At 35.0% G+C, this 27486-nt stretch overlaps 1 protein-coding gene across 9 annotated transcripts in view; it reads left to right on the top strand.

Moving 5' to 3' along the window:
• Positions 1-27486, top strand: part of eya1 (EYA transcriptional coactivator and phosphatase 1) — a 71210-nt gene that overhangs the window by 2505 nt on the left and 41219 nt on the right. For 7 of the 9 annotated variants that reach the window (XM_026201061.1, XM_026201067.1, XM_026201066.1 and 4 more), the window contains one exon: positions 12920-12995. In XM_026201061.1, coding sequence (XP_026056846.1) covers positions 12925-12995 — 71 coding nt within the window. In that variant the 5' untranslated portion in view covers positions 12920-12924. Of the gene's footprint in view, positions 1-12919; positions 12996-25843; positions 26155-27486 lie in introns of those variants that run through there. The other 2 variants (XM_026201064.1, XM_026201068.1) reach the window with 1 other exon arrangement.

Below are 27486 nucleotides of genomic sequence, written 5' to 3'. Positions count from 1 at the left end.
AGGTTTACGTCCACAATAGAGTTGTGTGGAACTACAGGGTTAATGGCAGGTCATTCGAGCAGCACGGTTTCTAAAGCTCAGCTGTAACCGATGAGGTCAATTCAAGTCGTAATGTTCACATCTGAAAATAAACAGTTTTTCCTGGTTTGAGTGTCGACAGGGATAAAAAACAATGATGGATGCGTGTGGATGGAATTCAAGTTTGGGGCTCATGAGTTTGTTTCATTCGATTCTATTTTCCAGTGGTTAAATATTTAATTTGGACAAATGACAAATATATATATGTATATGTGTGTGTGTGTGTGTGTGTGTGTGTGTGTGCACATTTAGGTCAGTTTAAAGGCAGTCAGAATTGTTGCATAGGATGCAAAGTGTTTTGAAGGAACTTCCTCTAGGGGGCACATTACATTCAGTATTAAAACCAAGTACAGTCAAAGGGTGAAGGGGAACCCTGCAGTATGTGCTGCTATAATATGACCTGAAGGTATTTATTTTTTTTCAAGGTAGCTTTTTTAATAGATGTTTTTGCAATGATTTAATTTACTTATGACCAATTGTGCTTAATGCCTAAATAAAATTGTGTTTTGTTACTTGGGGTGTGGGGAACAGGAAGGGGAGGAACATCAGTCTGTTCCTTTCCAAGGCTTCACACAAAACTAAAATCATTTTAAAATGACTCATACCAATCAGAATTACTATAAGATTTAGCAGAATTTGAATGAAGTCATATAAAATGTTAGTAAAGATGCATAAAGATAAATATGCAGCCTTAATAATTAGTAAAATAATAATTAAGTAACATTTAAGATTAAGGTAGGGTATTTTAAGGTTACACTTTGTATTAAGATTTCCTTGATGGAGTGTAAATATTAAGATAATTACTGTGTAATAACAACATGTACTTACTATAAGGTTCAGATTAGGACTTGATTTATGGTTATTTGTTTGTAATTATGCACAATTTACTGTTTTTGGTAAGAAAATGTGACTTGTAACAAGAACACTGTAAAAAAAAAAAAAAATTATTGCTACCAAAAAAAGTTTCATCAAAAAGGGATTCAGTTAATTTCTAGAAAACGAATAATAATACAAGCAATGTAGTCATAAGCTTAATAATATATTGTGTATCATGGATCTTTAATTTAAAAAGTAAATGTGCAAATTGCAAACAAAATGTATAAATCAGTCAGTAACACAAATTGTGTTATTCTGATTTATTTCTTTAAATTTTTTAATGGAGTTTGAATATGGTGAATTTTATTTCCTTCTTTCAGTCTGCCTTTACATTTCAGTTAACATACCTAATGAAAAAAAATGTGCATTTTTTATTTTATTATTTAAAAAAATATATAAATATATTCTGAATATAGATGCTAGTGTGCGTTCACATTTCCATAGTAGGTAAATCAGCAGTTAAGATAGTATTCTTCTCTTAGATTAACATGGCAACTGAAAATTGCATTGAGAGTGTTATCAGTTGAACTGAACATGTTTCAGACCACTGTAACAGTGGTCATTGGGTTTGGTCTCACTGTAGCGCATGTGGTTTTACACACTAGCCCTTCCTCTGGTTAGATGTGTAGCGTCATCAGGGCTCTGTGGTCTCATTACCCGGCTGGTCTCATTACACTGAGTTCAAGGTTGAGCTGCAGTAGAAGTGAATATGTGCAGTAATTTATATCCAGACTGAGAGGCCTGGTTTTATACTCGATCAAGTTCAATAAATTGGTCATTTTACTGTTTTGGTTTGTCTGGTAATACAAATGTCAGGCAAAACAAAATTCATAGACTTCACTCATGCCACTGGTTAGAGAGTACAGCTGCCTCTTATTGAGAAATGCACATTAGAAAGATAAGGATTTAAAATGCAAATTGTATACTGTAAATCGTATGCATATGGAGTTGCCAGTGTGTAAAATCATGCATTTTGGGGGGCTAAACATCACATACAAAGGTTAAATATTACATAATTTATGTTTCCCAAAATGGCATTTTGGAAATGGAAAAAAAGGGGGATGGTAATGGTAACTTTATTTTTTTCTAAAAGAAAAAAAACCCATCTACCTTTCAAGGAAAGAAATTGCAGTTTTTTTAGCACAAAAATGGGTTTTAAATTATTTCTTATTTCCCTGTATCTTAATTATCATATCTCTTTGCCCCCATTTTGTTCTATTCACTTAAACAAATTTCAAACATCCTGAAATATAATTATTCTTATTCATTTGACTTCTCTCTCATTTTTCCTCGATTTAAATTTGAGTGGAAATGAATAAAATGTTGTTAATCAATGCTTTATCTTACCATGTTCATATATAAAGCATATGGCCATTATTATTGGTGTATATTTTACAAGAAACTACTATTACCCTTTCTAAAAATAAATAAATAAATAAATGACTTTTCCCTTTCTTTGTAATTAAATATGAAATTTAGCAGTTTCTAAATGAAACTGTTTCTAAACCATTTTTTTCCAGCATAATGAGTAATAAATGAATGTAACCACTCATTTATTATGTCCTGTTCTGTAAGACACAGTTACACGCTAGAATAATCTCCATAAGATCTTCATTGCGACACAGCATTAATTCTGTGTTTATTAATGCATGCCCAGTTTAAATTTAGCTTTAACCCAATTCCAACTGTAATTTACAATTGAAGGCCTTTATCTGCATTATGGACCATTACGTTACATTATCATTAAGGCTAATATATGGTGTTATTCTCAAACGGTGTGTAGTTTCATGTTGTGGCGCGCTACACTTCAAGCACTCAGATTGGTAACTGCACCGATTCCAAGACCCACAAAGCATTTCATCAAATGAATTATCCTAAATCAAAATGTGTTTTGGTACAACTTTGAAGTTTCTTCTTTTTCCGCTCTTACTGGCTAGCTGTGTTCTTTCTTTCAGAGCAGTGTCCTTGGGCAGCCTTTCATGCACTGTGAAAATAGCATGCTCCATTTATCTTGAATTGTCTTCATGTGTTGGCTGAGGTCTAGGCCTCCGCTCTTAAAGACCTCTGCTCTAAGTCTGCGGCTTTGCGTCTGAGTCCATGTTATGAAGACATTTTCATCAACTTCTGTCGTCGAGAACTGATATGATTCAGACTTTCGAGTAAATATCACTGATATGAGCACATTAATGGCATGATACAATACCCACAGTTATGTTGTGAACTACTTTTAAAAAAGCAGTGTTTGATTGCTTCTGGCATGTATACCTGCGAGATGTTTATTGCAATTGGATGTTTTTCGAGTGATTGTTTTCTGCTTTTTGAGGTGAGGTCAGAAACTCGATATCCATTACATGTGCTGGTTTTATCCTAACAGCCATGTGATCGGATAGAATTGCTTCAAACTACTAATAAAAAAGTTCAGTATGGTAAATAAAAGACACAATTTGCATTTCAGGTTTGTGTTATATCAAATTGCATTTTTGTCCATGCCACCTTCCTTCAGTGGTGTTTTCTTCTTTCCGTCTTGAAGTCTCTGTTGTTTCAGTGAGACTAATTTGCTGTCAGACATGCGGTGCTTTTGCAATAGCAGGCAGACTCCAGAAATTAATTTATCCAAATAACCAAGCCCTCCTGGGCCATTGAGAAGGGGACGCAGAAATGGCCTAAGAAGGCAAAGCCCCCTTTTGAAGTCTGGAATGTTTTGACTGACTTAAAACAGGCAACTGGAATGAACAGATCATTTTCACTGACCCATGGGATTTTTAACCATTTTCATACACTACGGAGAAAACAAAGAGCGAATGCCTTCACTGATCTGTGTGCAGTTGGCAATCAAACTCCAATGAGCGCGATGTGAAATTGATTTGGAGCAAAGAGTTTGGGATATTTTGTGGGATTTGTCGGCAAAAAGTGTTTAGTGTGTGGATATATAATGATCTTGGTACAGTTTCTGTGAAAATATTGCATTTGCCACAGTACAGAAAATATTCACACACATGTACAATTGAAAAGCAATTACTGGGTATTCGCTAATGGCTTTGAATAACTTGGGTTAAATTGCGCCAAAATTATTTAGTTTGCAGTGGAAATTTGAATCACCTTTTAATTTTATTTATTCATTTAAAGTACTAATAGTTCACTTTTTTACATACAGCAATGCATTGTGTTGCAGCGGGTCTTAATCTACCATTGTTAAGGCCCTGAATTGGAGTAAAGTTATGCCAGCTGAATACTTTTCTCTGTGTTTTAGTCTTGTTTTTCAATACAAACCTTAACATGCATTTACTTGAGATGCAAAATGAAAATCTGAAGTCTGGTTTCCTACTAAATTGAGTATATATTCAAAGCAAGAGCAAATATCTTTCATATCTTTTATATTCAACTGTTTTCTGAACACATTTCTGAGCATACATCTGTCCATGTTTTTTATTATAAACCCTTCATTTTGATCAAGTAAATGTATCTTGGTGTAAGAGTCTAGACATTTGTACTGAAAAAAAAAAGAAAAAAGAAGAAAGCACATCACATTACTGAAAAAGCACATCACTTTTTGTAGATACAGTAAAAGTTTTAGTTATTTCTATATTCTAGTGGTTGAGTTTTTTTGTATAATGAATTCAAATGCAATAGAGATCTGCTGGAATTTGCATCAATTTTTTTTCTTTTTTAAGTCTTGCTAAAACTTATTTTTTGCTCCTTAGACATTTACATTTTTAGAATATATTGACAATATTGTGTTCCCTTCAGTTTATTCCTTACATTTTCTTTACTTTGTCTTACAAAGGACTATGCAAGTCTTAAGATTACCTTCATAAAACCTGCAGAAACCCTGACTGATTAAATAACCTATGGTCTTAAAATTAGTACTTCACTTTTATTCTAATTTACCTGCTTAGTAATATTCACAAACACTGCATTCACAATCTTTTGTTGTCTCTGCCAAGAACATAAACAGAAAATATAACTGAATGTAGTAAAAATAATAAATTTCTCATTTAAATAAATTGTTCATTAAACTTTATGTTGGGGTGTATTTATGCACATCAATCAATGTTAATCATGCTCAGCAACCTATGTTAACGTATATAAGGCATATTTTCTAAATGTATTCATTTATTATTTTATGTAACAAAATTAGTTGGCAGCAACGAAATAACAATGAATGTCATGTTCATAAATCATCCCTATTTAAACTTGCGTACATGACAATTATTGGCAAAGCGGTTTAAACAAGCCTGAAGGAAAAAACACAGAAAAACAGGCAGCCTTGAGTTAGGGGCACTTAAGTTTCCCCCTTAATAAATAATTCACTACTCCACTGTCATGAGTTGCAGTGGGTTGAAATCCCTAATGACAGCTTTTTATAACCTATGACTCAGCTGGCCATTATGCTCCTGACATCTCAACACAGACCACATCCCTTCAGCCAGATCGCTGTTCTCTGTCTCTGTCTTCCCCAGCTCCTGATTCTTGAGTGCATCGATGAATTAGCTAAGCGTTCGACTCGCTTTATGAACTGAGTGTTGCAAACACTTTTGGCCATTAATGCAGTGAATGATTAAGATGGATGTTTACAGGTTATGAACGCTCTGGCTGAGGTTTCAACTTCATTTCTGCTCTGAAACTTGGGGTTTTTATAAACTGATTATACCATATTAAGTCACTTGTTTTAATCTACAATGGAAAAGCAAATGCTCGGTCTTTATCACGCAAACGAACTCTCTGAAATTAACACAGTTACTCATCACAGCCAAACGGTCGTCTGCAGCTATAGTTCATTCCTTTTCTGCTGTCTATCTATCTATCTATCTATCTATCTATCTATCTATCTATCTATCTATCTATCTATCTATCTATCTATCTATCTATCTATCTATCTATCTATCTATCTGTTGATCCTTATGCATTGAGTCATCCAACGCTATCTCACGGCTAATTTGTATGTATTTTACGAGATGGCTTATTCGTACGAATTTGTACGACCTCACTCGTACGACCTCACTCGTACGATTTTATACGATTTGTCTAAACCCCAGTGACGGTTAGGTTTAGGGGCGGGGACACAGGTGTAGGTCATTCGTACAAATACATACGAATTGTGCAACTCGTAAAATACGTACGATTTGGCAACAATCGTATGAACTTGTACGAGTGTGGTCCTACGAATTCGTACGAATAAGCCAACTTGTGAAAAATGTTACGAATTGCCGTGAGATCGGGTTGGTTTGACATGTTTCTATGACTGTCATTCTATACCGTAAAAACAAAAAAAAAACAATCAAGTATCTTACTTTTGTTAGTTGAAGGAAACTTAGAAAAGACCCGTGGGATGAAAGGTAGATAACTAACTAAAATGATTTACATTTTTTTTTCATTTGATCTACTATATTAAGGCTTTATATGATGGAGACATGAAAATAACTTTGTTTTAGCTGCAGGTTTGTAAAGGCTTCCACCCCCTACCGCAAACATTGAGAGCTGAGGCTAAATTACATCCTTTAACAAGTAAGCGTCAGTCTTTTCTCTGTTCTCTATTTTGCCATAAAGTTGTTTTACTCCCCCAGTGTCTAATTTCTATTTGATAAATCTCAGCAGAAATAATGAGTTAGATTAAATATGTTGGTTCATCGCTGAAAGTTTTTCACTCCTTCTAAACGTACAGCAGTATTTGACTATAAAAAGAACAAATAACTCGAAGCTTTATTGAGTCATTCCCACGAGTTAACCCTAGGATATAAATCTTGTGGTGGTGATTAAGCTTTGACAATAGAGTTAGCACAGTGTAGCAGACAAGGGCAAGTGGGCCTGCAGAGTAATTTACTGTACGCTTTGCAGGTGTGGCCTCCTACTGAGCAGGAGACCACCGCAGGAACTTACCAAACTATTCGCTATAGCACAACACTTGCAGGAGATGTCTACAGTTAAAACAATCACAGTTACTGTGCCTCGCTTCTGGCCACTACTGATTTTATCCAGTTCTTCATTATTTTGAATTATATAAAAAGAGAGATTGATGACTATTTTGTCAATGTTTTATTGTTGACATTTTTACGTCACTGCAGACCACTTTCCCTCGCCGCTTACTATTAATTATGAAATACTGTATGTCTCACCCATTTAGTTTTACTGCCTTTTCCTGTTAAACTTGGTGTGAAGGGCTGCTGTTTTTAAATAGGTGTGTAAAGTCAATGTGGATAAAGTGCCCCCAGCCTCCAATCTCATGCCCATTATGTCATGTAGGGATTTAAAAAAAAAACTATACGCTCATGCAATCCCGCTGTTTACATGAACTTCTTTTCATGTCAAAAATTGGTCTAAATTTTCAGCAGTTGTTGGTGAGTGTCTTTGCTGTGCTTTAAATGCATCTTTGGATATCTTTAATAATTGCCATGTAAACACTCTTCAGCTGGTTTAGTTGTCTCGCTAATGGAACTTGTTATTGCAGGGTTATTACTGACTAAAAAGACATATTTTGTTCATTTAAAAGAATTGAAATTAAAAAATCTGAAATGTTGTATTTTTTTAATTGAAGTTAAAGAATAAAAACTGAAACTAAAGCTGAAAAATGAAAATAAATTAAACCTACATACTATTAAACGAATAGAATAAATAAAAATGAAACTAAAATTTAAATAAATAAAAATCAATTAATTTAAATTGAAATAACAAAAACTATAAATGTTGCCTTGGCAAGTAACTGAAAAGTTGAAGTATTTAAACTAATGATTGGAAACTGAAACAAAAATAAATAAATAAATAAAAACAAACAAACAAGCAAATGAATAAATAAATAAATAAATCTACAAAAAACATAGCCAAAATACAAAAAAATGTAATTTAACCAAATTACTAAAATTGTAATTTAATCATTTAATTTAATTTAATTTAAAAATAGTAATGAATATAATTAAATAAAAATAGTCAAAAATATGAATGAACTGAATAATGAACAGAACTGAAAATGTAAAAATAAAAGCTCATTCATAGATTAATAAAATCTATAATAGTTAATTAAGTAGATAATAGATAATTCTACTAATAATAGATAAGACTAAAATAACTCTACACTGTAAAAAAGTTGTAAATAAAGTTTATTGGAGTATGTTTTACAGGAAAATACAATTTCAGTTTTTCCACTTCCCTCTTTTTATGAAATTTGTTAGCAATTTTGAATGAAAATTGTTCCTACACCAAGGTTTTGTTTGTTTGTTTGTTTGTTTTTCAGTATGGTATTATGACGCGCACAATCTGTGGATGCCTATTTGCAGATTTATCTGCTGTATCTGCAGAATTCCAAAGATTTTACACTACAAGTAATGAAGAAAATATGAGAAAGTCTGCCGATTCCATGTGGGCCTGCCAATATGAGTGTCAGGAAGCACACTACCCCCTCTGCTGGCCCCCGGGGCCTTTCCTGAAGCAGTCAGCTCATACAGATGAATATATTGCTGGAGGTAGAGCAGAGATTGTTTCCCTGTATGTCACAGGCTTATCGGCTGCTTGTTTAGGTCACATCATTTGCTATCCTGCTGAGACCTCTGGAATAACTTACGCAGCCCTGATCCCTACTGTCAGCACCTCTCTCAAAGTGTGAAGTGATTTCACCAAGGACTCTCTCTGCTGGAAACGGCTGTGTTTCTCTCTACATTTAGTCTTAAAAACCGAAGCTTTCCCAAAATAATAAATGTAATTTCCACGAGAGAACAATTTCGGCAAAAAGTGGGAACTCTGAAGTCAGCACCTGGAAGAGAGAGAATTGGTGTGTGTCTGATCTTTCATTTTATGAAATTGTGTGAGCAGCTTTAGTACTGGACTCGATTTACAATAAGTGAAAATAGCAGTATTTTCATATAGTCATATGCTAATTTCTCTAATTGCAAATAACAATTCTATTTGTGTAAAAAATAGTAGCATTTTCGTAGCATTAAGTGCAAATAGTAGACGCTGTTTACACTTAACCCATATGAAGTAATAACATTGAATTTATATCATATTTATTACAATTATTAAATTGGTGGGTGGAGCTAGTGTAAATTAGGGATGGCCGATGGGTTTGAATCAATTGAACCAATTACTTCACAAAATGTTTCACTGTTTCGAAGTGCTCAAAACACCACACGCTGGTGATTCCTGCTGGTCTAAACTGTATAAATGCAGCAAAAACTAAGGCCAAAACATGCATAAAAGTAGTTTTTACAAACCAATTACAAATTTGTTTCACAAATATTTCAAAGCTTCATAAAGCAGTGCTTTGAAAGTGCCCATCACCAGTGTATATAGCATAATTAAAACATCAAAAATGTCATTATTTACACGTCATTCTACAGTAGTGTACTGTTTTTTTTTTCAATAAATGCAAAAGTTGCATTTTTACAATTATTTTCAGACAGATCTTTCCATAACGCAAGAGTTTAAGTTATTTTAAAATCAAATTTGTATTTTGTGTTTTGAGTTGTGAGTTGTGCACTGTATTTCAAGTTGTAGGGCAGATTTTTGTAATTATTATTATTATTTTATTTTTTTTCACTGGTTTCATTCTCTTCTACCAAAGCTGCTCTCTAAAAAAACTTATTTTACAGATTTAAATGACATGAGTGAGGAAATAATGAGTTTCTCTTTTAACTGCACTTTAAAGTTCTGCTTGTTGGGCTGTGATCATTAGTTTTCCATTGTTACAAATTCATGGATGGATTGTCAGACTTCAGAATCCCACAACACAGCCGGTCCGCATTAACATGAAACTATTAGAACATGGAGGAGCTCACATACGTTTTGCATCCTAACTGTGTTCTCATTAGCGCTTAAATTGACCTGTTACTGCTGCACCCTGATGTTGAGTGACATGTGCAGAGTCCGTCCATCCCTTATGTAAGCCCTCTAACCACTCTCACAAACTTAGAGTGGCTGTTGCTGCCTGCTTACTCACAAATCAGTACCAAAGGCAGCAGTTCAGAAGTTCATTTTTTGGAAGCCAGCCGGAACTGCTTAAGGGTGATGACGTTTTCCAGGAACAGGTGGTCTAAGTGACATAATTTTGGCCCAGTGTTGAGACCCTGCAATACAACGCCACTGTGTTGCCAGAAATCAATTCACATGAATACTTGGATATTAAAACATTTGCCAAAGTGTGCTTTTAGCAGGATAAAAAGACAAATAACTCTGAAAGTTGCACTTCCACCGCTTAAGACCCAACTTGAAAATGCTTTGGCTGAGAAAACTATTTATGATACAATGTTAACTACTGGCACATACACTTTGGACTGGAATGCCATTCAGAATGCAGAAAATATATTTAGTTCTCACCAACAGACAGCAAAAGGCACCACTGGGTCTAGCTCGACACGGGAACAGTTATTTTTACCACAGTATGGACTTTCAATTATGGTAATGTGTTTTCTAGCCCCTTTAAGAACACTTGGAGCAATTAATGTCGCTCCATTTGCTGAAGTGAATTATGACATTTTCTGACAGATATAGAAGATGTAATTGGTACGTTTTATTAACCTAAATTGTGGATGTGATCATATTTGCAAAATGTAAATAAAATTAACACATACTTATGTAAATTTACACTACTGTTTAAATTACTGTTTAAATTTTGGCTTAGTAAGATATTCTTTATTTTGAAATAAATGATTTTATTCAGCAAGAATGTTTTAAATTGATCAGAAGTGACAGTAAATACATGTTTCAAAAGATTTATATAAAAAGCTCTTTTGAACTTATTAATTAAATTAATAAATTATTATTATAATTTTTTTTTTTAGGGGTGTACATTGAATATAGACAGATCAGGAAAGCGAAAGTAAATTACAATAACTCTGTATTCTGATTGGATTAGAGACATTTGAAGATGTCAAAAAATATAAAACAATAAGCTATTCAAAACTGTTAGTTACAGTGATTTTACCATGGTTAAAATGTTAATGTCAATATTGCCTTATTCTCATTATGTATGTCATTGTTTCTTTTTAGTGAATTAGCAGCATTTCTGCATTGCAGAAAACAACGACACAATTCTGGCCTATTTCAAGAGCACCTATATGAGGTTGTGTTTTCAGGTCTCAGTGACATTTTCTTCTCCACCAACGCTTAGCAAGTCCGCCAGGTCAAACAGGGATAAAATGCGAGCAATACACAGAATTACCTGAATGGCAGGAAGACTAGAGCGGTTACGTGTACCTAAGCAACTGAAATCCCTGTGTTTGTATTGAGTCACACTCAAGCTGTTCTCAAACGTCATTCATTCTGTTTATTTGCTGTAGTAATTGCTGCGGACTTGTCATATCAGCCTGTTTGGTTTGTCAACGGAGTGACTGGAACCTATTCAAATCAACTCTAAACAACTGAACTTTTCCTTAGAAACTTCCCATGCTCATCTGAATTTTAATTCGATAAAGAATGAAATGAGTCGGAAAGTCTATTAAACAACATAAGCTGTCACATCCTGATATAAGACGTCACGTAAGACATAAAGAGCAACTGCCCAAGGATAATCAAATCAGAAATTTCTGAGTTTAAATATAGTATCAGGATTCAAAGAGGCTTTCTGCGAGTTAGATAAATTTCCTGTGATTTATTTTCAAGTTTTAATTGTCTTGGAGGAGCCTCCTTATTAGAGTTCCAAACCCATTGAGATAATGAAACCTTTACCCTCCAGGCAGGCATCTTTTTCCAATGACAGTAATTTACATATGATTTATTTAGAGAACAAGAGGCTCGGCTAATTTTATTTGGAGATTTTCCTTTGTTTTAAGAGTCATTAGCAGCTCAGCCTAATCTAATTTGGACAATTTCATCAGGCCATTTTGGAAAACCTCTCCGAGCTCATCAGAAAGATGCATTTATTGCTAAGTGTGCTCTATTGCATTAGCACACAATAAAGCGACCAGGGACTGCTACAGACGTTTGAGTGCAATTCAGTTAACACTCTGCCAATTCGTTTTTTATTGGGACGCAATCAATTTTTATTCATTTTAAAACCAAAAGGCTTTCCTTCATTGTATGCCATCTCCAGCTTATTATGAGGCTAAACAAATTACGCAGTTGTTTGCACAAAATGCTAATGTTTATGGCCATGGTTTCCTCTTTTAAATTGAAGCCTGCGTCTGAATATACATTATGCTGAAATGAAATTCAACAGCTTATTGTCCTTCGCCTTGTATCATTCAAGGATTTTCATTTACCATGCCTTATTATGAAGAAATGAAATAAGTACTTTATGTGTTTAATATGTAGTGTAAATTCAGCTTTATATAAATGGTGCCGTATATGTAAAGTTTAAACCTTTATGTATAGTAATGTATAGTCAGGCTGTCATTATTGCGAAAAAAAAAAAAAAAAAAACTTTCTAACTTAATATATATACTGTGTGTGTGTGTGTGTGTGTTTTGTGATACATCAGGACACAACTCTGTATAATGACATGCGTATGACACAGGTATTACAAGGAGAGGGTGACATATGAGGACATACATGTCCCCATTTTTCAAATGCTTATAAATCTTACAGAATTAGTTTTTTTGAGAAAGTAAAAATGAACAAAGTTTCCTGTGAGGGTTAGGGTTAGGGGTAGGGTTGTTATAGGGTGATAGAATATACAGTTTGTACAGAATAAAAACCATTACGCCTATGGGATGAACCCACTTTTCACAAAAACAAATGTGTGTGTGTTTAAACAATTTATTTTACTTTGAAATTTTATCACATTTTTTAATTGTTTTGTTTTGTTTCGTGCTGTGGTTTTGTTTTGTTTTGTTTTGTGCTGTCAGGTTTTGTTTTGTTTTGTTTTGTTTTGGAGAAAAAGGCAGTGGAGTGTCCAAGGACACTGAACTCCAATTCAGGGAACTGAACATCTAGTTAGGCACTTGTCTATTTTACAGATAAATAAATTAATGTTATATTTATTTAATGAATGAATTAATTATTAATTTGAGTTTAAATGATCTTATTTTCTTTCTTTCAGAGGTCATGGGGAGACCGAGAGACCAGCTTTGTTGGAAACCGAATGAGTGGTCAGTTCAGTGTTGCCATGTACAAAGGTCAGTATTCAGAAATATCTGACCCGTGAATACCAGAATTGACTAGAATCTTTATATTTGAGAAGTATTTGAAAGCTGTTAATTACTTTTTTAACAGAAAATCAGGCCACAATTCCTTTTCAAGTTTTTCTTTTGAACCTGTACATGATTAAAACATTACCTGTAACATTAACCAGCTATTGTAATGTGTCATGGCGTGACATTCTTAAACACTCATGTGTGATTTATTCACACATTCCTCCACTATATAAGCGACGTGCAGTTCCGTGACTCAACCTAAATCCACCTATTATGATATAATGTGATGTGGACGAGCGTGTGTGTGTGTGAGTGTGTGAAAAACCTTTAACACTTGATATCTGGATGGCACAAAATGGCTTTAGCCGGAACATTACCTAGATGTGTATCACAGGCTCAGAGGAATTCCTCGGCTTCTTAAGTGCTCCTGAAGACAAGACATGCAAAAAATCTCCCCACAAAGAAAGCTTCCTAATGGCTCCCACAAGACCGTGATATCATTTATTTTTCGGATCAGATGTACAAGTTGTACCCTTCATAATTCGTAGAGGCACATTTGACCTCAGTGGAAAAGGAGCTTTTTCTTTTTGTTGCTGTCTTTTTTCACATGCATTTAGCCCTGATGCATAGGTATATTGTTTTAAAGCACTAAATAAACTATTAGTATCTTTTATATGACAGACAGGTGATGTAGCCCAGCTGATAAGCCGTGGCTCTGGAATGCTTTCAACACATTGATGAGATGACAACTTATTATTGATTTGTCTTTATTTAGAAGAGGCCATTAAATAATGTAGGTACCCATGTGTGTAACCTCCCACTCCTGCGCCCCCTCATCCCATTAAAGCAGCACCGCGAGCGCCCATGTCTCACGAACGTCTGAGATCCTTGGGCTTACATTTAATTAAATTATCTCATAATGAAATCTCCTGTAATGAGATTAATTTTAATTATTCATCAAGAGCTGATTTGAGTAAAAGGCATCGTGAATAATTGATCGTGCTGCTAAACATTTTTTCAATTCATCACCTTTTGCTTTGGTAAAAGGTACAGTTTATGAAAGAGACCACAGCTGATGGTGTTGCAGGCCGGGGACGCTGGGAATGGGTGCACTCGGGATCAAATCGTGGCAGGATGGGTCAATTTACATGACGTGGAAGCAACAATTAAGAATACAATTAAAAAACAAATAAAACAATTAAAACATTTAAAAAAAAAAAATAATTAATTAATAAAAAAAATATAAATAAATAAATAAATAAATAAATGGAAAATCTAGCTGATGTCACCTGTGTGAATGTTCTTTTTGTATTTTTTTTTGTATTTTTTAATTCTTTTTGTTTTTTTGTATTTTTCTTGGTTTCATACACTCGTAAATATGAAGATACTTTTTTGGCAGTTTTGTTTCCACGAAGAACCCACGGTATAAGAACCAGGAAACCTTTCCATTCCACAAAAGGTTCTTTATGGCGGAAAAGGGTTCTTTAGATTTTTTAAATGTTCTTCATACTATGAAAAAAAAATATTTTAGGAACTGTTCAGTTAAAGCAAACCAAAAAAAGGCTCTTCTGTGGCATTGCTTAAAAAAAAAAAGTGACATTTTCCAACCTGAATCTTGTTGTGTCAGAAAGTCAAATCATCTGATATTTTAGGAGACATTGACCTCTGACGGGCTTTGTTTTTATGAGGTGGCATGGCTCTTTAAAGAAATCTTTAATTCAGTGTTTATCGTGTTTTGTTGGGGTCTATCTGTGTATTCCGAACATCTTTATATATTCTCATTTGACAAAATGAGAAAAGTTTGTTTATTTTTGCACATTATACCGTTTACAGTATGTCATAAATATGCTGTTTTGTTCTGATCGTGTTACTCCATGCAGCAGGGAGCTCTTAGCTAGTTGGCGTTGGCACCGGTTGGGCGTGTTCCCTTTGCATGACAGATTGCACCACGGTAACCTAATCTTCTATTTCAAATTCTGCTCTCCTGGAGGGATAAAAATAAAGGAACAACATTTGCACTCTTCTGCCTAATCAGCCTTTTCCTTCATGTATTAGAGATGTGTCTATAACAGCCGAAGACAAGAATGTCGACTGCATAACAGGCTGCCTCCTTTTATTAGAGCTTTTCAATATCTGATCAATTATTCAGGCCCAGAGCAGCCGTTTGGTGAGACAGAATTTCAGCTAGCTTGTAATTTTGTAAATAGCATAGTCATCATGTGATGGGTCATTCATCATGCCGGTAAATGCAGAAGAACCTCAAGAGACAGAGAATAGGTGAGGTTTCACTTTGTCAAAGAGTTCATTTACTTAAAGGTCACCCCAAAATATTTTACCCACCCTCATAAACCCGTGCTGTGAAACACAACGGGACACATTTTTTGTAATAGTGGTTTTTCTTTTCCGTGCAGTCGTGAAGGAATGGAGAGTGGAGCTTTGAAGCTTCAAAAAATAAAAGTATCATAGAATTGGTATAGGTTTGAATTCTTTTGGATTGATTCAGTTGATTTGGTTCTCCAAAATTGTCTAAATGATTTGTTACAGAACGAATCAGTCTGATCCAGATTCTAATAACCTGGGAAGTTTATCAGGGAATAACATAAAAGTTGGTCTGTTTTTTTATTTATTTCATTTTTTTTTTTTTTTTTTTTTTTTTTGCAGAGATCACTTCAGAATACTTCAGAACACTTAAATTAAGAAAAAAATGTATGTGGTTTAACCATCAAGTAAAATGTGACATTTTCCTTACAACTGTACACATCATAATTTTTTTTTTTTTTCAAATATTAATATATTCAATGTGTTTTGTAAAATGTTTAATTAATAAAGTAATTTTATAAATAAACTAAAAATATAATCAATATGAGTGATTTGTTAGCGGATTGGTTTGACGATTGGTTCCCTGAATTATTCACAGATTGGTTGATGATTTCTTTTCAGTTCCTAATAATACTGGAGGTTTATTAGGGAATACCAACATACATTTAAGTCTGTTTCTCACATAGACAAATTCAGAACACTTAGTATACTAATAAAATACACAAACTGCATTGATTACTTCTGATTCCTTGATTAAATGCAATCTCTTTTTGGTGCTTTTGTGTTCTTTTGAATACTTAAAAGCTCCAGTGCTTAATATAAACGAGCTACTAGCACATTATACAAAAAATTCTGTGAAATGTCAGAAATTGTGGTAAATACTAATAATTAGAAGGTGCACGGTATCATACAAATGCAACACACCATCATAGTAAAAGACACCACACTAAAATAAAACATTAATTTACCAACTTAAGTTGTAACATAAAAGCCAAATGCACATAACTTCCAAAAAACAAACTATAAATATTTTTCTTTTATAATTCTAAGACAACTTAACAGTATTTCACCATAAAATTAAGAAAACTTACTATACAACAATAAGCAGGTTTTTGACTTTTACTCTTAAAAAGATCTTTTACATTCCTTACATCTCCAAAAAGGCCTCGCCTAACTAATCCACTGTTCTAATATGCATCTAAAGACAGAAATGACAGCTGTCTCTGCTGAGCAGCCATTAAAACTGAAGCTGGATGTCATTTCCATTCTTCTAGTGAGTCTAAGCCAGGTGCGGCCGAGAGGGAGAACAATTCCAACCCAGTGAATGAACAAACCCCCAATTACCCTGAATGTCCCTCTGGTAGCATTCATTCAAGCAAATGGCTCCTCTAATTGACCTGACCAGTCCTACCTGTTTCCCGTCCAAATCCCGGACTATTCTTCTGCGTTGTATCCATAGCAACAGGAAGTTTTTGCGGCCTATAAAAAGTCGCGAGTCGTGTAACCGAGACTTGGCAGGGAGTGTTACCATGGTACGCTTCTCTATTTATAGATCAATCTTGCTGTGAGCTGTGAGTTATACTCCTCAGACATTTGACGACGAGACTTTGGATATCACTTTACTTAATGTTTGTTTTAAAAAATGATGTTTTGCGCTGTTTTGTTGTTAAGGAATTGAAGATGTTCATGCAGCATAGCATTCACGACACACTTTATCAATTCCTTTAATACACCTGTTTTGAAATTTTTGACAAATCTGTTTTTATACATATATATATATATATATATATATATATATATGAGTGTCTTTTTTTGCTGATTGTGGCAGTGTGTAGACTGAATCACATGTTAGCCATCTGAGGGCAAAGTTAGTCATCCTTCTCTTCGTTTATCATCATTTATTAAAGCCAAACCTTCGACATACGGATGGCCTGCTAATGTTATTGGATGCAGAGGATTTTATAACCCTGTCTGAAAGCATTCAAGTTGGCCAGGCATCATATTTTTTCTTTTTCTGTGTGTTTTTTCACAAAATGAAAGTGTGAGTCAGCGTCTCCCATAAACTTTTTAGTCACACGAATCAAATGAAGAGCAGCAGGGATTCTGTGAGCCTGCATTTTAATGGAAGGGTTTCTCAAACCTCCATCATGGCCTGTTTTTTCCTCGGTTCTTTGCTTGTCAAAGCACATTTCACTCGGAATCTGTGTCACCAATGAGCCTTGATTACTGCTTCCTGTCAGTGTTTTCTCGTCACATTTCCATGGGCTGTGACAGTAGGCAGAGGTCGAAGAGGGTCTGTGAAGAGGATGTGTTATCAGGTGAACTTCAAATGCTGTTTTGAAACAACTTTTCCTCTCCGGCGTATCCATTACGAGGAATCCTGCACATCCCATTCAGACATGGTGACATGATACACCCCAGTGAAGTCATGGAGCAAGTATACTACATGCAACCGAGCAATAAAAGCCCTTTCCCTGTGGTTTTGGTGTGCAGAAATGTGTTTGTGAGGAAAGTTCAGAATGTATACATCTGGAAATGAACATCTCCTTCGTATAGTGGCTTTACTTTTAAGTTTGTTACTCTTTTGAGTACATCCATGACACCCCACTGGGGTTGAGAGGGGATTTTTGGCTATCATGTCAATCATTGAGAGGCCTAGATATATAGAAGACAAGGTTTGACATATTTTTGAAGAGTTCAGCTAAAAGGCCCACTAGGCAATTTCCATTTCCTCAAAGAGGAAATCACCTTCTGAGCACTGCTCCGAAAGGAAATAAACATGGAAAGTTGGCACGTCAGTCCAGAAACTGTGACTTTGTCACTTCGGCATTTTAATGTGAAGTGTATTTGGTGCACTTGCCCCCTTGAAAAAGTCTGCACAAAGTTGGGGTGCTAGATTTTTATTGTAACTAAAGGCAAATGTCTTTGCGAGTTTTGTCAATTAAGTAGACGAGACCCAGAGCCTGAAGTCATGGGGAGTTTGGCCTCATCGGGGGATGCTATTAGCATGTGTCTTTGCTCTCTCTCTCTCTCATGGATAGTCCTAAACTGTTATTAACCTTTGGTTATTTTTGAACTTCTGGTCATGCTTCAAGTCACTTTATATGACGCCAGCATGATGGGAGGCAACCGCTGGCCAAGCAAGCTGCTAATAGTTCACACACTTCAGGGGCCACTGCAGCATCTTCCTGTCCAATAAAACGAACGGCATTCCATATCCAGATAATCTGAGCATTATTTTAAATGCATATACGTGAGGAGAAAGAAAGAGCCAGAGAAGTTCAGCTGTTAAACGTCTAAACTAGAGTTAAAAATGAAATCTGCTGCCCTATAACAACCCTGCCATTATATATGGTAAGCAGCCCTGAGTGATTTAATTATACTTCCTGAAGAGCAAGTGTGGAAATATTTTTAGTACAGATTGTTTCTAGTTGCTTCCTCAGAGTTTGTAGGCCGAAGATGTCTCCCAGTTAGATAGATAGATAGATAGATAGATAGATAAAATATAGATAGAGTAAATATAGATATGTATGTGTTAATATATATAGAAACATAAATATGCACAGTACTCCCACATATATTATTAAAAAAAAAAACCTTTTATATTGGATGCAATTAATCATGATTAATAGATATGACAGCAGTTGTGTGTGTGTGTGTGTGTGTTTGTTTGTAATAAGAAATAAGCATATATTTTGTGCATCTTTTTTTTTTTTAGAATAATTTTTAAATAAATGGCCCCTTTTAAACTTTTGTTCCCCACTTTTTATATTTTGTTATATATTAGTCATTCATTCATTTGTTTTTTGGCCCACTGTATTTTTTGTTTGTGTACTGTATTTCAATAAACCACGAAGAAGTTGTTTTATGCTGAGAGAAACCGTATGTTTAGAACAAAAGGCCTTTCACGATGCCTGCATTGCTTTAACCTATGATGCCTACATATCAATGAGGCTGCACTTTTCTAAGCTGTGGTATCATCTAGCACATTTACACTACCCGCTGAGGTGCACACGGATCCATTTCTCCCTTACGCCGAGACACAGTCATATTCTCCCTCTTGCATTCCTTCCATGTGCCTACCCCTTCCCTGGAACTGCCCACTGCCATTGTGCAGAATGGCAGTGCCCCAATCAAAGTGGCTTTCATCTGGCCAATTTAAACAGACAACCCCAACCAGACATTTGCCTAATGTGTTTTTGTTACGTGGGCTCCTGGCTTCACAAATGTCAGCCGGCTGGAAGGAAACAGTGGCTCTATAACCTCTGTAGTTTCAGTGCTCTTCCCCCACTGGGAGTTCTGCTGGCCTGAAACTAATCCCTCCGCCTGAGAGCCGAAGTGTCCTCTCTGCAGGGGAGAGCCCATTCTGGGGGCCAGGGAGCGGCGGTCTGGCCGCGGCACTCTGCTGACCTGGACCCAACTGGGGGAGGCAGCTGTGAAGGCTGGGAATGCCACATTTCTGACCAAAACCAAGACAGTTGGGCCAGCGCTGACAAATGTTCCCATGGACGCCCGGCATGCTTGCTCGGAGTCATTTGAAAGGGGCCTGAAAATTTATTACCAAACGTATTGGTATTTTAGAGCGCAGCTGATTTAAATTTAGTGGAGTCAAGCAGACTTTCCCATTCAGGAATTTAAGATTATAGTTATGGTTTATGTGTATATTATACATACACACTGCACCATTCAAAAGGTTTTTTTTTGTGTGTGTGTGTGTGTGTGTGTGTGTGTGTATGTTTATGCTTTTATATGTTTATACATAAATAACACACAAACACACACTACCATTCAAAAGGGTTTTTTTAAGGTTCCTTAAAAGTGTCTTATGTTCCCCTTCATTTACTGGATCGAAAATACAGTTAAAATAGTAATTTGTGTAAAATTATTGCAATTTTAATTAGCCATTTTATATTTCACTATATTTTGAAACGCAATTTATTCATGTGTTGCAAAGCTGAATTTTAGCAGGCATTACTCCAGTCTTCAGTGTGATATACTCCTTCAGAAATCTTTCTAATATGCATATATTATATGGTCTGAAACATTCCTTGAAGTTGTTCTGATTAATTTTTATGTGGAATCCAAGATATTTATTTTTAAGCATTCTTTGCTTGATAGAAAGTTGAAATTAACAGCATTTATTCAAATTTGTTCTGAACAGTCTTTACTGAATGTATTCTTGCTGAATAGAAGTATTAACTTCTTAAATACATTTACTAAAAACACTAAAACTTTTTCAATGCAAGTATATTTTAAGTAGTGTTTTTGTTTATACTCCTGACCAGTAGTTTTTTGTGGCACTTGGTGCCACTCTTTTAGTTGATGTAGACAGTGCTTGATTTCTAGATTGAGGCATTGTGTGGTTTCATATGACATTGTGACTTACAGCACCTGCAACTTGTTTGGAAATTTAGTTTGTCAACATCAGCACTGCCAGAACAGTGGAAATACGGCCAGGATAGTGAATGGACTAACATTTTTTTTTTTTTATGCATTGTCCAGAGTGTAATCTTGATTGAAATTATAAACAGCTGAAGTTACTTCAAACCTTGCCCTGCTTTCTCTTCTCTTTAACGACAGCCAATGGCTCGAGTACAGCATTTAAATAAACACTCCAGTAGGGAGTATGTCCTGTATATCACCATGATTCTCTGTGATGTCTCTTTCTGAGTAATAGGTCTCTGCAGTTCGCTTGTTTTGCTGTTTTTCAGAGCCCTAGAGAGTAATAAACCGCCTTCCTGAGGTTCAGAGGGCCCTCATAGAACTTCACCAGGTGTGCTCGGATCCTCATAAAGTGCGGTCTGCGGTGCACTCATGGGTAGAAGTGTCCTTTGTTGCCGCTCTTAAACAAACACACTGTCGGCATTGATGTTTTTTTAACGTCTCTGATTTTTTAAAGTACAAACATCATTGTAGTTGGAAATGCACACTGATGAGTTGCAATCGAATGAAAGCAACTAACTGAATATGAAACATATGTAACATCTTTTTGGTTGTTCTCCAGTTCGTCTTTCCCATGATTGCAAACTTCGATTTATTCAGCGCTCTTTTGAAGTTAACCAGCTGAATTATTCTGAGGAGAAATCCAGTTGTTTCAAAGGCATTACGTATGAACATACGTCCAGTAGTTCTAGGAGATGAACGTGATGTTTGTTTATAGAGAAATGGAGCTTCACTGCAGCTTTTATTCAACACTTGAAAGCTCTTTGCTTGCTTTAATTTACCTTAGGGGGCTTTAAAATTATCTGTCTGTGCTGTAGAAATCTTTATTGTGGTGACAACTCGTCATCATCATCAAAGATTGCCCTAGAGTCAAATGAAGCCGGTTTTTGAACAGTGGGTATGGAGCTCTGTCGAGCAGATTCTGTCTGATTGGTTCTCCTGAAATTAAGCACTGCAGGTTGGATCAGCAAATGTAGTTTTGGAGATTGATGATGCAGTCTGTGGGATCAGGCAGTAGGAGAGAAAAACACCCACTGATGGAGTCGAATAATCCATAAAATGTCTCATACATTGTGTTTGAATTTAGCTTTGCCCATTACTTTTGAATGCAACAGCACTGGATTGAGTTTTTCAGATTAACAATTAGAATCCTTTTTATCTGTCTTTATTCGTCATAACTAAACCACTGCTGTATATTTAAAAATGTAATTTATTCCTGTGATGAAAAACGTAAGTTTTAGCAGTCATCTTCAGTGTCACATGATCCTTCAGAAATCATTCAGATTTGCTGCTCCAGAATTATTATTTATTATTTTTATTGCTGATTGATATTTTGTGGAAACAACTTTTTTTTTTTTTTTCAGGATTCTTGTTTAAAAGAATAAGTTTAAAGAAAAGAATTTGTTAAAATAGTAATATTTTTTTATAGTCAGTTGAATGCATCATTGCTGGATTAAATTTCTTCCTTTAAAAAAGTATGTACAAAATGACAATAAGGATTTGTACATAATAAACACAACAGACTTTTTCCAACACTGCATATTATTTACATATGCAGTCTTGGAAAAGTATTGTCTTATTTTAAGGTTTACCTCAATTTTACTGTACAGATTATATAAAATATGCTAAATGGCCTAATAAACGCATGCTAAACATGCCATTAAATTGACTGTGATTAGTAAGTAACTCTTTTATTTTCTCCCTGGTGAATTATCTTTTAAAGTATTAGTAAAATGTTAATTGTTTAGGATGTGTAGATGTACATCAAAGGTGTCTATATTCTTTTTTGTAGCTCGGTTATTTAAAGCAAAAAACTTACTTGCTATGAAAATAATCCTTTAAAGTATGAAGAAATATCCAGTATCAGCTGCTTGATGGCTTGGTAAGATCTCCACAGAGCCAACTCTCCCATCCTCCTCCTGTCAGGGACATGAATTTAGAGGCCCAGAATAATTTTTCCCTCTCGTTAGTAGGTAAATATTATGTGAAATGTGTAAAAAGTTGCTTTCATTATTCACAAACTGAAGTTCAGGTTTCGTATCTTGGGGGAAGCGTTAGAGTTTTATGTTCTGGGAGACGGGCAGAAAAAGCAACTCGATCCCCTCGAAGTGTGACATTGTGTAAACACTCGGCTAGCGGATTGCAAACACCCAGTGTTGTTGTGTTGGTTAGCATTAGCATTATTAGCATCACAAAGGCTGTATGTTTTCTCAGTTTTCTCAAAGCAGAAATTGCTCGTAGTTTGAAGAAGCGTAATTGTGCCATACAATAACAATAATGACATTCCATCAGGGCATCCTTTTATTGTCTTTCAGCTGAATTACTTTAGTGAGTAATGAGTAGCTCAACTTCAGCCAGTTGTTTTTAGTGGGTCAGCTGTGGGCAATGCATGAATCACAGCATAATTATGCATTTGTGACATAATTTCTTGATAACCCCCGGTGCAATGCAGGACACTGTAGATCCCCCCATGTGTCTAGATTTCAAGCAGACATCTCTGCAGCCTCCCAGTAAGACTGCAGGATCCCATCGACATAATCCTTAATAAAGAACGGCTTCACTTTTAATCTTACCCACTTCTCATGTTTCTAGCGTGATATAGTTTTTGGCAAGTAATGTTTTAGCACTGATGTCAGTCTAGGACTATCAATGCATCTTTGTTAAGTCCACCGCGGGCACATAATAGGAACATCGCGAGCTTGATTGTCTAATTCTAAAGGGCCGTTTTGCTACATGTTTAAGTCTAGTGGAAAAATAAGGCTGTTGAGGCTTAGATTTCAGAACTAAATATATTTGAATATACTCACACAGCAATATTACACAATACGATAAAACCAAATTATCAGAACTTTGAAACTAGCTTTCGACTTTGAAACTAGCAATTTGTTTATTTTCCCATGATATTAATTTAGTTAAGTTATTCATGGCCTTTCATTTAAGTGAGTCAATATATCTCTCAGAATCTTAATCTCAGTCTTATTGAATATTATGAGAGATCTTTCACCTGATATTGTGCTATTTATAGTTACGGTACAGTAATGTGAAACATACCTTTCCGTTGACGTTGAAGCTTTGCTTAGGGGAAATTGAAAGTGTTTGTTTGGGAGACAAAGAGCTTGGGATAATTATGCTGTGCAATTTTAAAATATCTGCAAAATTACTTTGAAAGTTAATTTTATGTGCGAGAGAGGGGGTTATAACTCGATTGGCGTATAAACCCCTCAGCTACGGCGAATAGTTACTTGAGATCCCCTCTGCATTTATTAGTCTATTGAGTTATCAAGAGCCTCTTCAAAATGCAATATATTTAATTTTCTCAGGCTGAAATGTGAAACGCTGGATTTTACCTGTAGGCACATCTGTAGCGTAAATGCCTGTGCATTTGCATGACAACTGCTTTAGTAGCACCACATCTAGATGAGGAGAAGTCAAGCTTGGGTCTATTTATACTGAGGTGAATGGCAGAGGTTTGACCTGCTGTCCCATATATGGCTGCTGAGCCCTTTTCATTGTGACACACCAGCTTCATGAAGGTGTGCGAGTCAATTTGTGAGTGTGTGTTTGTCTTTTTAGCCACCTCGTAGCTTATTTGGGATTTTTTTTATTATTATTATAGGCCTGTATACTGTATATACAAAATAAGGCTGCTTTTGTTCATTATAGAACAAATTGTATAGATATTTATTTATATTTCATAAATTATTTGAAAAATGTAATTATAGTTTTCACCGTATTGTATCTCCAGTTAAAAAAAAGAAACGTTTTCCTCATAAATTTACAGGTTAAAAACAAACAAACAAGCTACTTAATTACATATTTCTTTATTATATTTAGATTTTATATGTATTTAGTAGAAATTCACTTTATGTTTGTTTGTATGTGTGTGTGTGTTATTTTGTATTATTTTTGTATAAAATAAATGTACTTATATTTTATATATACTTATATTTTATATACATTATATGTATATAATGTATAATATAGACATGCACTTGTTTGTTAATATATGTTCATTTACATTCTTAATGGTCCTAATAATGTAACTATGTTATGTTTGTAATGTAGCTTAAAATGGCATTAAAATTAAGACCATTATATTAACATATAATGTTATTTCATAATGTGTGTGTGTGTGTGTGTGTGTGTGTTTGTGTTTGTATATATATATATATATATATATATATATATATATATATATATATATATATATATATGCACACACACACACAAACACATACAAATATATTACATATTAACATAACTGGCTATCTATCTAGCTATCGATCTAATTACATTTAAAAATAAATGGAATTGCATGTTATATTTTAATACATGAGTATGCATCTTTATTTCAGTGTAAATGTATATCTTTATGTATATAATAATGTATAAATTCCACAATAGGAATGCATTTCTTTATGTAATAGATTGCAGTTGGTAGTATTCCATTATGAGGAAGCAGTGAAGGTAAACTTTGGAAACAAATGAAGTAATAAGCTGGAGCAGACAGACGGCAGTCATTACCTTGCAAACAGCAGTGAACAGTCTACTTGTTGATGGAGGGCTTCCACTATAACGCTGATCGGACGAGCCAGTTTGCTCCAATAAAATCACCTCCATCATTTACAAACTATATTTACACAATGCATGCCTACTAGGATCCTTTTGTCAGGGACAAACCAGAGAGAATCAGCCAAAAAGAGCCGGTTTGTGGGAAGAAGAAAATAAAAATAAACGGGAGAGAGAGGAGAGAGAGAGAGGAAAAAAAGCTGTGCCCTGGGGCTGTGTGTGTGCAGAGCCACAGGATCCAGCAGACTAGCAGAGATACATGCAGGATCTGCCGTTTCATTGTCTTAGGATCACTGATACAATCTAGAGGAAGGCTATATTGCATAAAGCTGTGAGCGAATGACATATGGAGGACTGGTGTGAAGAAAACTCCCCAGTGCCTCCTCCAAACTAAAGTCTTCCTGTGAAAGAGAGAAGTGAGCAACTTTCTGCGCTTTCGAACTGCAAGCTCCCTCCCTCCCTCCCTCCCTCAGTCTCTCTCAACTGGCTCTCTCTCTTTCACTCTTTTTTTTTTCTCTTCGTCAGACACTAGCTAGTCACTGCCTGCAGCAGTAATCGGACAACTCTCGTTCTTGCTCGGAGTCTGTCTCTTGAGATCTAGCACGGGGCTCCATGACTTTTCACCCTTAAAATGAAAAAGAAAAAAGTTGACTTTTATCGCTAATCTGCGCGTTTAAAACCAACTCTGAGAGAAGTTTTTTTTTTTTTTAAATACTACTTTATTTGCTCTGGAACGGACAGACACTTAACAGAAGATTGCAAAAAAAGGGAGGAATAAAAGAAAAAGTGCAAGGATTCTACCATCATTGTAGTGAGTACTATTTTGATTAGTCTTTTCTTCTACTTTTATTATTTTACACGTCCCGTGTTGAAATTTTCACGTAATCTTTAGAGTTACATGGGTATTTTCAGCTGTGATAATATAATCAAGATCTAGATTAAATTGAAATAGTTTTTAAAAAACACCTTCTGATATTTTTATGCTAGCCAATCAGGAGATGTTTGAATGACAAAATTGCAGTCCTTCTAAACCGGCAACATTATTAAGTTTTCTCTCAACATTTTATTTATTTGTGTGTTTTTTTTTTGTTTAAATCTACACTTAATGCACTGTTAAATCCTCAATAGTGTCAGTTTACTTTATTACACTTAATAAAAGACTGTAAAATATAAAAATAAAACTACTTATGTCAGTAACACCATTTTTAATAGGTTAAAAAAATTATGTTGCTGTAGTATATATTGTCAGGTTATTATTATTATTTTTTTTATTGATATCAAAGTTCATAAAAGCTAATTTAATCTTTTTTTAAAAGCAATACGTTGTATAGTATTTTGAGTTCACGTTCCCAGAAATTAGCAATTTCAGTTTTATAAAAAAATTTGAATGAATACACACTTTTTATTTTAACATAAAATTCCTTATAAAATACAGCTTAAACAGTTTTAAGTCTTTAAGATGCATCATGTCACTTTCACCATTTGCCGCTCAAATTTAAATCCCCAGTGACTCTTTCTCACACCTGAGAGCTCACGCACCTGATTCACACCTTCACCCGTTTCAGATTCACCTTTTTACATCTCCTTAGCCCTCGGATGGGGACAACATTTTGATACTTTAAAACAGGTGTACAAGGCAATGAAATAAGAGATCGCATTGTAAACAATGACCCCATTTTGAGTCCTAGACAATAAGTTTCTATTTTTCATCCAACAAGCAAAACCCAAGATTCTATTCAGCTGGCAGAATAAACAAAACCAATTCAGTTTTAGCAGTTGACATCCAATGCCATCTGCTGCAGGCAGGAATGCATTAGGGTAGACAGAAAGGCAGACTGGGGTCTTGTAAGACACCAGCAGGCAGCCACCAAAACCAAGACACCCGTACATTTTTGAAAGAGTTGCTTCCTATGGGAGAACGAAGAAGTTTCTTTGAGAATTTTGCATTTTGTGTTATCTGTTCAAATTATGCAGGACTTCTCAAAATTGATAATGTTGTTCTTACTTTAGTCTTGTAATTTTAAGTTGTTGTACATTCATTTAGTAAAGAAGCACTGGAAATTGTTTTCTTAAATCTGCTTTTCTTTTATAATAATTGAAAAGCCATCCCACGGCAGCTGTTTCCCGGCTCGCGTTGATTTTT

The sequence above is a fragment of the Carassius auratus genome, chromosome 24, assembly GCF_003368295.1.
Source record: "Carassius auratus strain Wakin chromosome 24, ASM336829v1, whole genome shotgun sequence".
Lineage (NCBI taxonomy): Eukaryota > Metazoa > Chordata > Actinopteri > Cypriniformes > Cyprinidae > Carassius > Carassius auratus.
Note: the sequence above shows the minus strand (reverse complement) of the source record. Positions and strands in the feature narration are given on the sequence as shown.